This window comes from Sorghum bicolor, chromosome 2, assembly GCF_000003195.3.
Source record: "Sorghum bicolor cultivar BTx623 chromosome 2, Sorghum_bicolor_NCBIv3, whole genome shotgun sequence".
Taxonomy (NCBI): Eukaryota; Viridiplantae; Streptophyta; class Magnoliopsida; order Poales; family Poaceae; genus Sorghum; species Sorghum bicolor.
Window position 1 is genome coordinate 4,899,737 of NC_012871.2, and position 15,044 is coordinate 4,914,780.

A 15,044-nucleotide genomic window follows, 5' to 3' on the forward strand; every position below is an offset into this window, starting at 1 on the left:
AGAATACAGATGGTCAGCCACATGTATCAAATAATCACACTTAAGATGAATCGATAAATGAGAACTCCATGATAGATTCACCGTAAAGCAGCAAACAAAGATCATAAAGCTGATGGCTCTCCAAACTCTCATTCAAGGTTAGGCAACCCAAATCCAGTACCAGATCTCCACGCACATAATCAAGGTAGGAGTACATTTGTTCGCTTTCCAACTACCTAATGATATCATGACTCTGACCGAGCCAAGCCGAATAAGACCATACTAGTAAGTAAAAAGGCAACGCAGCTATACACAACTCTTAAAACTGGAATTCTGGGCACCCGAGCTTAACCCACGAGACAAGCATTCAGGGACCAACGTAAGGTATTCACAGCTTGCGTAGATAGGACAGGATGGGAGCAGAGCGCCTAGTCGGCTGCCCTGAAGAGGGTCATCAGGGACAGGAAGAGGTTGATGACGTCCAGGTAGAGGGAGACGGCGGCCCAGACGTACTGGTCGTACGTGAAGCGCCTGATGATGTTGTTCGTGTCGTAGACGATGTACCCACTGAAGATGAGTGATGCCAGCCCACCGTAGATCATCTGGGAGAGCTTGCCCAGTGGGAACAGTATCTGCATTTTGGCAGCAGCAAGGGTCACCCCATCAGCATCGATTGGAAAAGACATTCAAAATAAATACTACCACATCACACAGAGAATGCAATGATGCTTTGCCGCGGAGATAGATCCCTCACCTGGATGAGTGCGAACACAAGCAGCACTATGAGGGAGGCGAACAGGAAAGGACCCAGGAAGCTGAAGTCTTTGCCCCTATTCACGGCCCAGAAAGTGTATGCAGTCAGGCTGAGCACAACCACTGTTGTCAGAATTGCAGATTCCAGAATGACCTTGCCTGTTCACACAGCAGATTATATTAGCAATTGCTAGACCTTGAGAGGATTCAACTAGAACTAAGAGCAGTGTAAAGTAAGGGTTAAATTAGCGATTATGAATGCCAGCTACAAGGCAAGACAACTAGAAAATAGCTGAACAGAGATAGGTTCCAATTATTTCCTAAATTGTTAAGTAAGAGAAATAAACTTTTTCAATTTTCAAGACATCATTGTCAAGCTCTTCAAAGTAACTTTTATGTAGACTGGACATCCAATAAAATATATGCATGCTAAATCTAGAAACAAAAAAGAGAGTGCATAATTCAGTGTCCTAATTATTGGCAAAAAGATACAGCTGCAAAAGAAAGAAAGAAAAATCAACCACCACATCATGCACCAGCTGTTGTTGTCAGCGCACATGACAGAGTGACAGACAGATCATAAAGGTTTCAAAAACAAAGATGGGTTCACAACGACAGTTGTTAATGACTTGGCGTCACTTAAATCAAATATCAAATGAACTCAACCCAGCTGCGGATAACCAAAAGTAAGAATAGCTTTTATATGATGAAACATCTCTCTTAGTGCACATCGTATAACAATCTAACATTCCATAAGAAGTCCAAGTATTTTGTTATTGGTTTCCAGCTGCGCCCCTAACCAAAACCAAAACAGTAATCTCAAAAACTGCAACTAAGAAGCAGCTTATTTTCATGGACAAATACCTGCCAGATTCAAACTACCATTAATATCAGAGTCATGCAACATATGTTCCAACCAATGCCTTAAGAAAAACCAAAGGGTAGTTCAAAAAGGCACAACCCCACAAAAGGTCAACTTCACAATGGGACAAGTCAAAAGTAATTTTGCATTGCCAAATATGTTTGCATGCATATGTGATATGCATAAGGGAGGGGCTCAGATAACCATAGCATACAGCCACCAAACCTACAACTTGGGTCTACACAAAGAGTAGGCAACTGCCTCACTTGGCATCTAGTACAAGTTCCTTGAAATTCCTCAGCAACCACAAAAAAGAAAAACTCTTCCAAAAACTAGCATGGTCTTTCAGAATTCAGAAACAGTATATATATGCTGATAAGTGATATTGCTAATTCAAATACTTGCAAAGGAATAGATATTGCTAATTTACACAGACAAGCACACGAAGCAGTACTTATTAGCATGGAGAAATATATTGAACCTGTCACTATATCATGTAATTACGCACTTTTCAAGGTAGAAAATAGAGCCAGAAACAAATAGTAAATAACTTCTCAAGTTGCATGGTTCGACCAATATTTTATTGAAACCAATGAATAAGGATTTATTGATTTGAAAGTTTAACAAGGCACAACCCAGTCAACAGTCAACTTCGCAATAAGGCAAAAGAACAGGCAAGAGGTATTTGCATTATATAAATGGACAAATTCCACAAGATGGTGATATTTCAATTGCTTCTGACTCAGACAAGCATATCATAAAGCCACTAACACCTACATCTTGGTCTTACATGCTACTTGAGTTTTCTCTATAAACCTTAACAAAAAAAAAGCTCTCCCAAAAGTATCGCTGCTATGGCATACTACACATCTGTTGCATTGCACAACAACCCAAAAGTGAATTCACATTGCCAGAAAAAAATCTGCACCGGACGTGATAGTGCTAATTTACGCGAGCCGGTGGATAAAGCAATTGAGACAAGCATATCTCATAGCCACCAAAACCTACAAATTTGGTTCTACACCTCACATGGGCTGCCAGGACAAGTTCCTAGAAATTTCTGTGAACCTTACAGTCAAACTATGTCCGAAACTAGCAAGGCCATTGCATGGTATTTACACTGATGTTACCAATTTACACAATCAGGCACACAAAGCAGTGGTAGTGAAAACAACTGAACAATGAGCCACGAAGATGAGATGGTTACCACTGGTGAAGGCACATGTCAAGCCCACAGAGAAGCTGATGGCGACGGTGAAGAGGCCGAGCAGGATCAGGTTGACTGGGTGCTTCTCATGGTAGAAGTACAACGGGCACAGCACTGCACACCAAAAGAAAATGAACAATCATGTTCAGCGTTGCATCATCAATCGACATGTTCAGCGTTGCATCATCAATCGACAAGTAATTAGACATCCAATTCAATCCAAATAACACGCAGTTAGGTCAGGTTCGAGAAGTCCTTCCTGTTCCTGCTAAACACAAAAACCCTCACGCCATCACGCGTGCCAACCCACCCACCCACCGAAAAACACTGTTGCCACAACGTAAAGGCACCGAAGCGTGCACGGATGAGAACACGCAAGGCTCCTCCATTTCCACTTTGACAGAATCCCTCCAAACTTTTACCTAACCGACCAACAATTGCTGGCAGGACTAGCAGATTTCGCAGGTATTAGGACATGAGCATCCGCGAATCTGATTCTAACTGCAACCTTGAAGCAACGCACGGAATATATTCGACTGAATTACAGAAATACCCCTCGTCGAACTAACTGCTTCACCGTGCACCCGATCGAAGGAAAACCACAAAAAAAAATGATTCTGAAGTTACAGAGTTGATCGAACTCTAGCCACAGAGAATGTTGGCGATTCAAATATCGCAACCGCAATCCACATCCAAATGAATCGCAACCACAATCCACATCCAAATTGACAACAGCAATCTACACGCACCCCGCATTTTGCGGACAGAAGCGAAGCGTTTGCATGAACGCCCGAAACCCTACTCGACTGCTTTCCCCACCACTCCAAACGAACAAAACGAAACGAAAAAAAAAATCTAAAATCCTCGGAGAAAACAACTAAAGCCAGCCAGAGAGAGAGAGAGAGGTGGACGGATGGTTGAGGTTGGACTCACCGATGAAGGGGAGGATGATGAGGAAGATGTAGAGTCCGAGCCCGGCGTTGGTGGTGGTGAAGAAGTGCGGGATGGCGCGGACCTTGACGACGACGGCGGCGACGACGGCGGTGAGGAGCAGCTGGAGGGAGAGGATGACGTAGATCTTGCGGATGAGCGCCCAGCGCAGCTCGGGGCTCTCCTGCATCCCCGGGTAGAGCTGGCGCGCGCCGCCGCCCGTGGCGGCGGAGGTCCCCGCCTCGACGTCGACGCCCTTCTGGTACCCGAACATCCTGGCGCCTGCTCCTCGGCCGACGACCACGGCGAAGGCCTCCTCCTCCTCCTCCTCTCTCCGGGTGAGTCGGCGGGTGGCGCTAGGGCTAGCTAGGGTCTCGCGAGTGGGGGGGGCGGAGGCGTTGAGGCTAGAGAGGGAAGTGGACGGCGTAGACGAGGAGCGGCGCCTCCTTTTGGAGACGAGGGGAGGACGATGGCGAGGTGGAATTGGTGGCGGCCGCTGCGGGGGGCAGTCGTGTACACCGCTGATGACGCATGGGCCCAGATGCGTGGGACCTGCGTGTCAGTTTGAAGAGGTCAGGTCGAGGCGCGTGAGAATGGTTGATGATTCGAATGAACGCATGCGCAGCGTCCGGCCGCGTGGACTCGTGGGGCCGGTCATCTGGCATGTGGGTCCTTCGTGGGGTAGCGTGGGCCCGCGGTACCAGGCTGGAACCTTTGGCGTGGACGGAGACCGACTCCGCCGGGTCAAGGAACGTGTGGCGCGGGACGCGGACGCTAGACCTTGTTTACTTGCATTTAAAAATTCAAATTTTTTTAAGATTTCTCGTTATATCGAATCTTTTAGACGCATGTATAAAGTATTAAATTTAAATAAAAATAAAAACGAATTACACAGTTTAATCAAAATTTACGAGATGTACTTTTTAAATCTAGTTAATCTATGGTTGAACAATAATTACCACAAACAAACAAAAATATTATAATATCACGAAATTTTTTCTTCAACAACTAAACACGGCCCTGCAAAGCGGCCTAGGATTGGTTAGAGACTCGAGTTTTTTTTCTTTTTTTTTTTAAAAAAAAGCGCAGAGACTCGAGTTGGAGGGAGACCTGTTGGAGGCCACAAGAGCATGTGTTTGGAATTTTTTTTAAAAAAATAAAAGAATTACACCACGCATGTACACTGGTCTCTGTGAAAACGAGTATATAAATCTAATACCTATAAATATCTTTAAAGAACTGAGCTGATAAACCATGAAATTTATAAAATCATCACGTCATCTATCACTAAAAATATAGCACTGCTAAATTTTAATATAAGTTTTCAAAAATAGAATATCTATGTTAAATTGAAGACTTAAATCTAGGTGAAAATTAAAGCCATGATCAGTTTCGCAGGAACTGCTTTGGTAGTTTGGGACGTGCGTTCCGTGTGGGGGCGCCACGCCGCCACGGGCCCCGCCCGTAGAGCTCAAAATCAATTTCCGCCTAGCACGGTTTGTTTGCGGATAAATAAATACGGCCATGTTTGGTCTAAAAACGTTTTTTTTTTATTTCTGTGCTGTGGGCCTGTGGCTGCTGCTGTAGCATCCATTCCAGCCAACCATGCACCTGCAGCCATCCAGCAGCGCGGACCAGCAGCCGAACGGAGTTATAACGGAATTCTTTATAATCCGTGTCGAATTCAAACATGGGCACATGGCCATAGTATAGTTTTATATGAACGGCGCCAAAACTATCTGTCGACTCCTATAATAACGTGTCAAGTGATAGTCGATAACGTTGGCAATGTGTGTGTCACTTCGCATGAATAATAAGGGGAAAAAAGAATCAATCTATTTTAGTGTCAGCCAATTCACGTATGACTCGTATGCCTACCAACTTGCCTAAACTTGTCTTAGTTGTTGGTGCTCATTCGTTTGGCTGATTAGCTATAATTGTTGTTCGCTGATTTATTATAAAAGGAAAATATTGTTGAACAATTGACAGATTTAGACAAGCTTAAGCGAATAAGCTCATTATACCTCCATAACTTAAAAAAAATGAAGAGGATATGATCTTGCAATACATGAAACGTGACTCATGATATGCCGTCAAGCCAATAAATAAAAAATGACACCATTATATCTATTGTATTAAGTTGTAAAATGAAAAAAAAAAACTTGTGCAAGTTCAAAACTGTGGTGCGGACTGCGGAAGCTACAATGACTTGATTTAATTTATTTAATAACCAATAGAGCTTTTGGAGTCCTATCACGCACAAGACATGGGGTCCATCGGCTGGGGCGCAAGGTGCCAAGACGTGGTAAAGTTATTTTTACTCTTAAAGACATATGCTCTTATTCCCTTTATCGCTAAATTTATATTAAAAAATGTGCAAATACGTATCTCAATAGTGAACAGAAGCATAGCCCTTAAAAGTAAAAAAAAACGCCTCCGCCAAGGCCCATCTGAGGCCATGACACGGGTGCAGGCTGCAGGCGCCATTATGTTTGGTTAATTGTTTTTTTTGTCTAATACTAATGCTAATATTAATTTGTTGTGAGAAAAAAAACATTATTTCTTCATAACACAATCGTGTCAAGCCCAGCGCTCCCAGACTTTCCTCCTACAGTCCTACTAAAAAATACGGAGTACGCCACCGTGGCTTTACATGAATCTGAAATTTGATATCCTGTAATTTGTCAAGCCGTTGTGACAAAGTTATTAGCAGGCCGTGTCGCTTTTTGCACGAATATAAAAGGAGACTCTATGTATACGTCAGCCCTCACTCATGGCTCATACGCGTACCTAACAGTTTGCCTAAACTGAGTAATAAGTTGTTGCTGATATATATATAGACAATACCACCAAATCAAAGCACGACTCTTATGAATGAGGCCTTGTTTAGTTCGCAAAAAATTTCAAGATTTCCCGTCACATCGAATCTTAGATCGTATGCATTGAGCATTAAATATAGATGAAAATAAAAACTAATTGTACAGTTTATCTGTAATTTGTGAGATAAATCTTTTGAGCCTAGTTACTCCGTGATTGAACAATGTTTGTCAAATAAAAACGAAAGTGCTACAGTAGCCAAAAACTATAATTTTTGCGAACTAAACAAGGCCTGAGGATATGATCTTGCAATAACTAACTATTAAGCAAGAATATAACACTGGCGCATTGTAGACTTTGCTCATGCATTATTCATCATGCTTGATTTGCCTACTAAGCCTTGTTTAGTTAACACTAAAAACCAAAAGATTTTCAAGATTCTCCGTCACATCGAATCTTGCGTCACATGCATGAAGCATTAAATATAGACTGAAACAAAAACTAATTACACAGTTTGCCTGTAAATCACAAGACGAATCTTTGACCCTAGTTAGTCTTTGAGTGGACACTATTTACCAGAAACAAACGAAAATACTACAGTAGCAAAATCCAAAAAGTTTTCACATCTAAACAAAGCCTAAGCTTTAAGGAGTAGCAAAGTACAGGCAAGCCCATGTGCAGATATCGTCCTTTGCTTGTCTATTTCGGTGCATATATCAGAATGAATACCCTTCCAGCATGCAGTAATGAATTGAATAAAGGCCAAAGCCAAAGTCATACATTTCCTTGATGCATTCATACTCATGATGTATCCATCAATATGCATTACATGGTGAAATCTTCATGACCAAGGCAAAGGTGATGAAGGCAATATAGACTAGTCCTTGACAAAAAAAAAACTGAAAATGTGTATTATTATTTGTGCAAGAGCTACTTTGTTATTGGTCATGCCCAATGATCCAATCCACTTCTTTGAAGAGGGAGAGCCAGAGAGGAAAACGAAAGTGCTTCAATTCATATGATTTTTAATTCTTTCTTAGTATATAAGCAAGCTCAAGACACTATATATATATATATATATATATATATATATATATATATATATATATATATATATATATATATATATATATATATATATTAGGGCTTCCGATAGGTACAAGAAGCCCCAATCCAAACTGTATCACCTGGTTACACCTAGGCCTTGTTTAGTTCCAAAAATTTTTGAGAAATGGACACTGTAGCATTTTCGTTTGTATTTGACAAATATTGTCCAATCATGGACTAACTAGGCTCAAAAGATTCGTCTCGTCAATTTCGACCAAACTGTGCAATTAGTTTTTATTTTCGTCTATATTTAATACTCCATGCATGCGTCTAAAGATTCGATGTAACGGAGAATGTGAAAAATTTTGCAAAATTTTCTGGGAAGTAAACAAGGCCCTAACCAGCTTTCGACAAACCTGATACAACCAGACTACATGACATGGGTGGGCACGACCGGATGTTTTCAAATTCATTTGAATTAAATCCCCATCTTTCTCTCTCTCATTCTCTCCCCTCTCACTCAGATCCACCCGTGCGAGCCCGCTTCCGTGCTCCATCGCCGTGCATGACCAGTGCCGGAAACCTAGGGTTCCTCGCAGCGGTCTCCTATGACTCCGATCGACCGTAGGCCTCAGCGCCGCGGAGATGGAGGCGCTCCCCCTCATCGACATCTCTGCTGAGGACGATCTCCTCTATGACCTCGCCTCACTGGCCCCGCCGCGTCCCGATCCACCCCACGCAGGTGAGCTGTTTCGCCCCCCATTTTGAAGGAATCGCGGAATTGGTGCCTGCTGTTTCGATTGCGGTTGGTCCGTTCGTGGATCTGACGAGAGACGATTTTCCTTTAGGGTCTCAGGTGGGTGCTGTGGCGACCTCCTCTGTTGGTTCTCCGTTGGCGGCAGTCCGGTCTATGGATCCGGAAGGTGTGATGGTGGATCAGGCACCCCTGAGCGGACGGAGTCTCCGGAGTAGTGGAAAGCCAAAAAGGGGGTAAACCTCTCCGCAAGAACTTGGCATGGGACAACGCCTTTTTTACCAGTGAAGGTTTGCTTCAAATTCATGGATCGTGATCAGAATTCTCTTTATTTTGTGAAACTATCGTCTCTGGTTATAGACTCATATGTGCCTCTTAAATTATATCCTTGTCTTTTTGCTGCTACTTAATCTATTCAAGGCACTACAGGATTTTATGCAATTTAGAGATGGATAGAAATTGAAATCTTAATGCGTAGAAATAGACTTCTTTTTCATATAAGCTTGAGAATTTTCTATGCTTAACCTTGATATAGTATGAATTAAATTGAAATATTAATTTTTAGGTGTATAGAAATTGAAATCTTAATTTCTTGGATGCATAGAATCCTTATGGACGCATTTAAAATGTTCATATTTAGTCTTGACTCTATGAAATTTGATTGCTTGTATTGTTCAAATTTGACTGCAGCCCCCCCCCCCCCCCCCCCCATGTTAATTCTGAGTATGTTCCACCATGTTAATTTCTATGCATTGTTAATTTTCTTAGTGAAATTGATTTTCTACGTATTGTTAATTTCTTGTATGCTCCTCCATGCTAATTTCTATGCTTCATGTGTGATGGATGGTGTTAGTTGGAGATGAGTTCAGCGATGGATGTGGATGGATTGTTATGTGCATTGTTTGGCATTTGGGTTCTATGCATTGTTTTTTATTAATTATACCCCATGTTAATTTCTTGTATGCTTCCTCTTGTTCATGTTTCTATGCACCCACTCAGTGATTTAGGGGGAGCATTCTAGCCTTCTAGGCTTGGTCTCATGCTCCTTTCAGCTTGATCCACTCTTGACTATGTGTTCTATGCTTCACGAGTTATTAGGTTTTTACACATTTAAATTCACCTTGACTATTAAATCTGATTGTTTTTTTGTAGATTTAGAACATGAGTTAGCCGGCTGCAGGTGACTAGAGGCAAGGAGGATCCTACACCTACTGCTGCAGCTCCCCCAGGCTCCCCATGTGTTCTATGCTTGATGAGTTAGGTTTTTATGCATTTTAGATCAAGCCTTTGACTATGAAATTTGATTGTTTTTTGCAGATTTAGAATACGACACGTATCAATTTGTGTGCTTGCATTTCTTAATTGTTCAAATTATTCATGCTTAGTTTTATTCATGCTTAGGTTTCTATGCAATTTTGATTTAGAAAATTGATGCATCCCGCAAGAGACACCTGGTGAGTTTCTATGCATATGGAAATTGATAAATGAAGAGTTTCTGCTTGTTGCTAAGTGGAGTCACTCCAGATGGATGATTCTATGCACCTCTATTTTTATTTTTATGCGCTCTGGGCATGGCACCAATTGCAAGCTTCTGTTCCTTTTTTTGTTTTTCTTATAAATTCATATGTACTCAATTATAGGCTCAATTTAATCATTAAGTGTGCTTGCTGCTCCTAGGCATGGAGCAGTCCGTAAGAACTCATGCTTGCGCGCTGCTCGCATACTTTCTTACTGTTATCATTGCTTTTTATGCCAGCGCCTCCATCTGGCGGATAGGGAACTCGTGTGGGTCTCCTATTCGTCTTGCAACAGATCCATCCTGGTTAAGCCCCTAAAATTTATGGAGTTTCTGTTCTCGATTTGGTTTGATTTTTGGAGATTCCATATAATCAGGTTGTATTGTTGCAGGTTTGCACTTCTCTATCCAAGGGGAACACGTGAGCTGAGGAAGGTGCTCGAGCTCGCTACCGACAAGGAGCCGATCTAGGTGGAGGAGATTGTCTACGGCACTAGGTTTGAGTACTTCTTGATTTTTATCATGCTGTTTTGCCAATTTAGCTCTGATATGAGTTTATCAGATGGTTAGGATGATAGTATTGGGTTCTTAAGACAAAACTCGATGAGTTAATCTGGGATTCTGATATCGGTGTGCATCTGAAGCAAATGAATATTGATACGGGACGTTTTGGTTGATTACTCTTATGCAATCTTTGGGTAGCGATGCCATTATGCCGGAATGGCCATTGCAGTTTGTATTTGGTGCTAGCTAATAGTAACTTACATGTCTCAAAGTTCAGTAACAGTGACAAATGCTGGTTGTAAAGATTCATTGCGTATTGCAGTTTCTGAAGATGCGTGATTAAATAGAACACATCTTAAATTTTTGATACATAGAAATTTCATCATGGTTGTACCAGGTTGAATCCATCTCACAGAGAGTTTTTTAGGTGATAACAAAATTATTTTTTATTCATCCAAACACTAATTTCCATGCTTTTGTGCAACTATTTTTTATGTAATACGAAGAGCTAGCAATGCAAGCAAGCATGGTTCATATACCTTTTTGTACCTGTCAACATGTCCCTAATTATTTTCTATTTGAGTCTTCAATTTTCTAGTATTTCAATAAATGTGAGTTTTTGTTCTAGCATTAGTTAGTTTCTATGCATATATAAGTGATTTTCTAGTATTTTACGCTTTGCCGTGATTTTTGCATTAATATCACCGACATTAATTTTATGAATAGGTTTCTATGCAGCTAATGGACATTAGTGTCCCAACCTCATGTGGGTCATAGCTATGCAGCTCCTGCTCCCCACCGGTAAGAAAGCTTCGACAACAGTGCCTTAGGTTTATATACCTTTCTTGTCGTTGTCCTGCTAGGTTTCTACGCTTGCTAAAACATATTTCTATGCCTTTGTTATGATGTAGGATGGTTGAAAGGATTCCTCTATTTGGTGTGAGGTCAATGGTGGCTCAGACATCATAGGACATGGCTTGCGACGTCCACAATTTCCTTCCTTGGCTTGTGACGGTGGCGTAGTGTGATATTCAATATAGTTGATGGGTTAATGTAAAAAGTTAGTTTTTTATATGTTGTGTTTATATGCTTGGATGGCATGAGTGAAATTATTGGTTTCTATGTAACTTCTTTTGGGTTTCAATATTTGGTTGACTTAGTGTCTATGCATGTTGTGAGCTAGGAACATTATTCCACATCTAGCGTGTAGTGTTTTGTATGTTTCATTACCCTAGAGGGAAGTATGGTGTAAGGTTTCTATACATTGTTGCTCTATTAAATAAACATATCCTGGTGCAAAGAATGGTGTGGGTATGGGTAGTGACGGTGTTGGTTATAATAGGCCCCTATAGCAGGAAGCATGATGTTGTTACAGACAATCATGGTTGTGTTAGGTGGAATGTTCATCTCATAGAGAGATTTTTACGTAGCAATAGAATTAATTTTTATTCATTCAATTACTAATTTATATGGAACGTAGCACAAAAAACCTTTATGCGCATTTTGACTATTGATTCTATGCACCTACTGAGTCATCACGTGCCAACCATTCAAATTTTAAATTTTTGAAGAAGACAAGATCTCTATGTGGTAACAAAATTTTTATTCATCCAATCACTAATTTCTATTCAATTTTGGCGCAAAAAAATTTCCTACGTATTTTTGACCAGTGATTCTATGCATTAAATCGGCCATTACGTGTCATGATTCAAATTTCAAATTTTGAAAAACACAAGGTCGTCTCTATGTTTCACTCACATAATCTATTCGTAGACGGATGCATAAAACTATGTCTCATAGTGCATAAAATTATGAATTTTATTTTTTTTAAAAAAAATATATTCACAGTGGATCTTGAATCGTGCACAAAAATATCAGGAGTTCAATGGTGAAAACCGTTTTTGACTCGGATATTTCATTGAGAAATTATCGTGAAAAAACGGAAGAGATTAGAGTGGACGCACGCATGCAGACATATGTCAGTATGTGTCAGTCTATGTCAAGCTGGTGTAAGGTGTAACGTCCAGATTGCAGAGAGGTTTTTATGCAGTAACGAATTGATTTTAAATTATACAACTACTAGATTTTATGCATTGTCACGATAAAAACCTTTTTGGGTAGCCTGACATAGGATTTTATGCATCCGAACGTTTGGGCCTCTAGGGGTCTCCACCTACATGCGCGTCGTCAGCTTCGTGGGGGTTGGGTGGAGTGGTCAGCTGGCTGGGGCTTCCAATATCTAATTGTAGCTCTGGGCTCCCAATATACCATATATATTTCATATCTAAGTTTTTTTCCATTAATTATATGTGCCACTTGAAAAAAATTAGAAACCATAACTTCATGAGAATTTTGGCATAGTTTAAGCCTCCAAAACACGTGGAATCTAAAAAAACACGTAAGAGGATCATGTCATATCGATCTCTAATGTCTCCATGCTTGGTTCTTAAGTCTTAACCTAGTTTTTTCTTAATAAGTAGTTCAACGGTAATTAGCTTTGCATAACGAGCTTTATGAGCAACTCTAAGAGACTTGGTAAAATTAGATGCTAAATTGTGAGGTTTAGTCATTAGGTAAACTAGAAAGCCCATTTAAAATGTAGAGTTTCACAACAGTCTAAGTAATTTGGAAAACACATATAGCAAGCATGACTTCATAAGGAAATATGAGCAGCGGAAATAATGGGATACCTAGTTAGAAAAAATAGAAACAATATAGACAAGCTGTTGAATTGCTTTTTTGAAGTACAATAGGTATAAATGACTTCGCGAATACATTTACCTAGTCTATTGGAGTAGTTTATACCTATGACAATAATTATGTCTCCATCATGTGCTAACAATTAAGTTGTCGCTGTTAAAGCTAACACCATAGCTTCTAGCAAATTAGAGAAGTTTACTATAATTTTAAACCTCTATAGCATTTAAATCCATCAAAGAAAAAAAAGAAGTTCGCATAGTGTGTGTGTGTATGTTGAATCTACCTAAGAAAAGACATTAAAAGTTTGCTATGAACTACATATAACTAGGGCGTGGCAAGAAACCAAACGCGTGTATGTATGTACAACTTGCTAATAAGGGAAGACAGTAGCGAAGTTTGTTTCAGCATAAGGTGAACATTTTCTGTTTGCTTGAGCTTATCAACCGAATCTGCCAGTCATTTAGCACTTTTTTCTCACAATAAATCAGTCAATAGTAATTTCTGTCATGGCTTATCAGCTAAATGAACAATGGTTTAGGCGAAAACATAAACAAGTGGGAACAGCCTAAGCATGCATGTGATTGGGCCAGACTTTGCATAGAGTTTTAGCTGTAAGTAGCACGCCTTGTGAAGAGCATACTTGATGCTCTGGTGCCAAAAATCTGCTCGGGGACTAGAATTTCCCAATTGCTAGACGACGATAATACCAATTGGTTATGTTGCAATGACGATTGTATTATTTCTAACACCTGGTTTATTGGTAAGGTCCCTTTGCTGCTGCTGGCGTGCCAAAGTATCGTCCTAAATAAATTGGGGAGAGAACATTGCAATTGGGTGAATTTGCAAGCTATGAGAGGGAGGAATATATATTCAGCTTGGCCACCACAGTCACTCTAGCACAGAGTCAAGATGACACACACAGTCATCACAGAGATGGCCAGCCGTTGCCCGTTGGTGGTGGTCGTCGCTCGGATTTGGGCCTTGGTGGGCTCAATTATCTCAGCTTCAAGCCTTGTTTAGTTCCAAATTTTTTTTGCACTGTAGCATTTTCGTTTGTTTATGACAAATATTGTCTAATCATGGACTAACTAGGCTCAAAAGATTCATCTCATCAATTCCGATCAAACTATGCAATTAGTTTTTATTTTTGTCTATATTTAATACTCCATGCATGCGTCTAAAGATTTGATGTGACGGAGAATCTGAAAAATTTTGCAAAATTTATTGGGATAAACAAGGCCTCAGGATTGCATAGCCACCTGCAGATTGGTCGGTCAGGTCCTGCCCGCTGCTGCACGGACAGATCGCTGCGCCCTGCGGGCACGTCGCGCGCGTGCGGTGCGAGTGCGATGCATGCAATCGAGCGGCGCGGACCGCGGGCCATCTTTTTTCACTGCGCGGTCCCTTGGTCGGGCTCTGGCCCGGCAAACATGCCTCGAGAACCAAAATGAGAACTTTTTTTTTGGTCGGGCTCTGGCTCCGTGTGTTTGGTTGGAGAGCCGGGCCAGCCGGGTCGGAGCGAACCCATTCCTGTGGCTGTTTGGTTGGAGGATGGGAGGGTTGGGTTGGCTCCAGGGTGGAATATTCCTCTCAGATGCGGGTTGGACTCGTCTGTCAAAATCTGGCGGACGGAGCCGCTCCAGCCAGGTTGGCTCCCACCAAACACTAAATTCCTTCAACCAAACACTGAACGGAGCCGCTTTGTCCCTAATTCTTCAACCAAATACTAAAATGGGTTGGCTCCGTCCCCAAAATCAGAAGTGCAACCAAACACTGGACGGGTTGGCTCCGTTCCCAAAAGCTGGGTTGGATCCAACCCAACCCACCCAACCCCCAACCAAACACACGGTAGGAGTACAATACACTACAATACAATACAAGCAGTCCTCTCGATCCAGCCAGTCTTAGTGGGAATTTTACCAGAATGTCATACACATTTATTAGAATGCCATGTCAGCAAAATTGCACTTTTTGC

General features: G+C 41.2%; 1 protein-coding gene and 1 long non-coding RNA gene across 5 annotated transcripts; one reads left to right on the forward strand and one right to left on the reverse strand.

The window, feature by feature from the left end:
• On the reverse strand, positions 55-4,211 carry LOC8060731 (BI1-like protein). Its single transcript, XM_002461490.2, has 4 exons — positions 3,735-4,211; positions 2,802-2,915; positions 734-891; positions 55-611 (listed from the first exon to the last, which is right to left on the reverse strand). Exons 1-4 carry the CDS (start codon positions 4,003-4,005, stop codon positions 408-410), a joined length of 747 nt encoding a protein of 248 aa, XP_002461535.1. The 5' UTR covers positions 4,006-4,211; the 3' UTR covers positions 55-407.
• On the forward strand, positions 8,042-11,672 carry LOC110433098. 4 transcript variants are annotated; one of them, XR_002450490.1, is made up of 7 exons: positions 8,043-8,337; positions 8,444-8,639; positions 9,502-9,803; positions 10,106-10,171; positions 10,258-10,362; positions 11,096-11,170; positions 11,281-11,672. It is a non-coding gene; the product is annotated as an uncharacterized LOC110433098 (long non-coding RNA). The 4 variants fall into 4 exon arrangements; XR_002450491.1 differs by having other exon boundaries at positions 8,046-8,337; positions 9,502-9,605; XR_002450492.1 differs by having other exon boundaries at positions 8,042-8,337; positions 8,452-8,639; positions 9,502-10,171.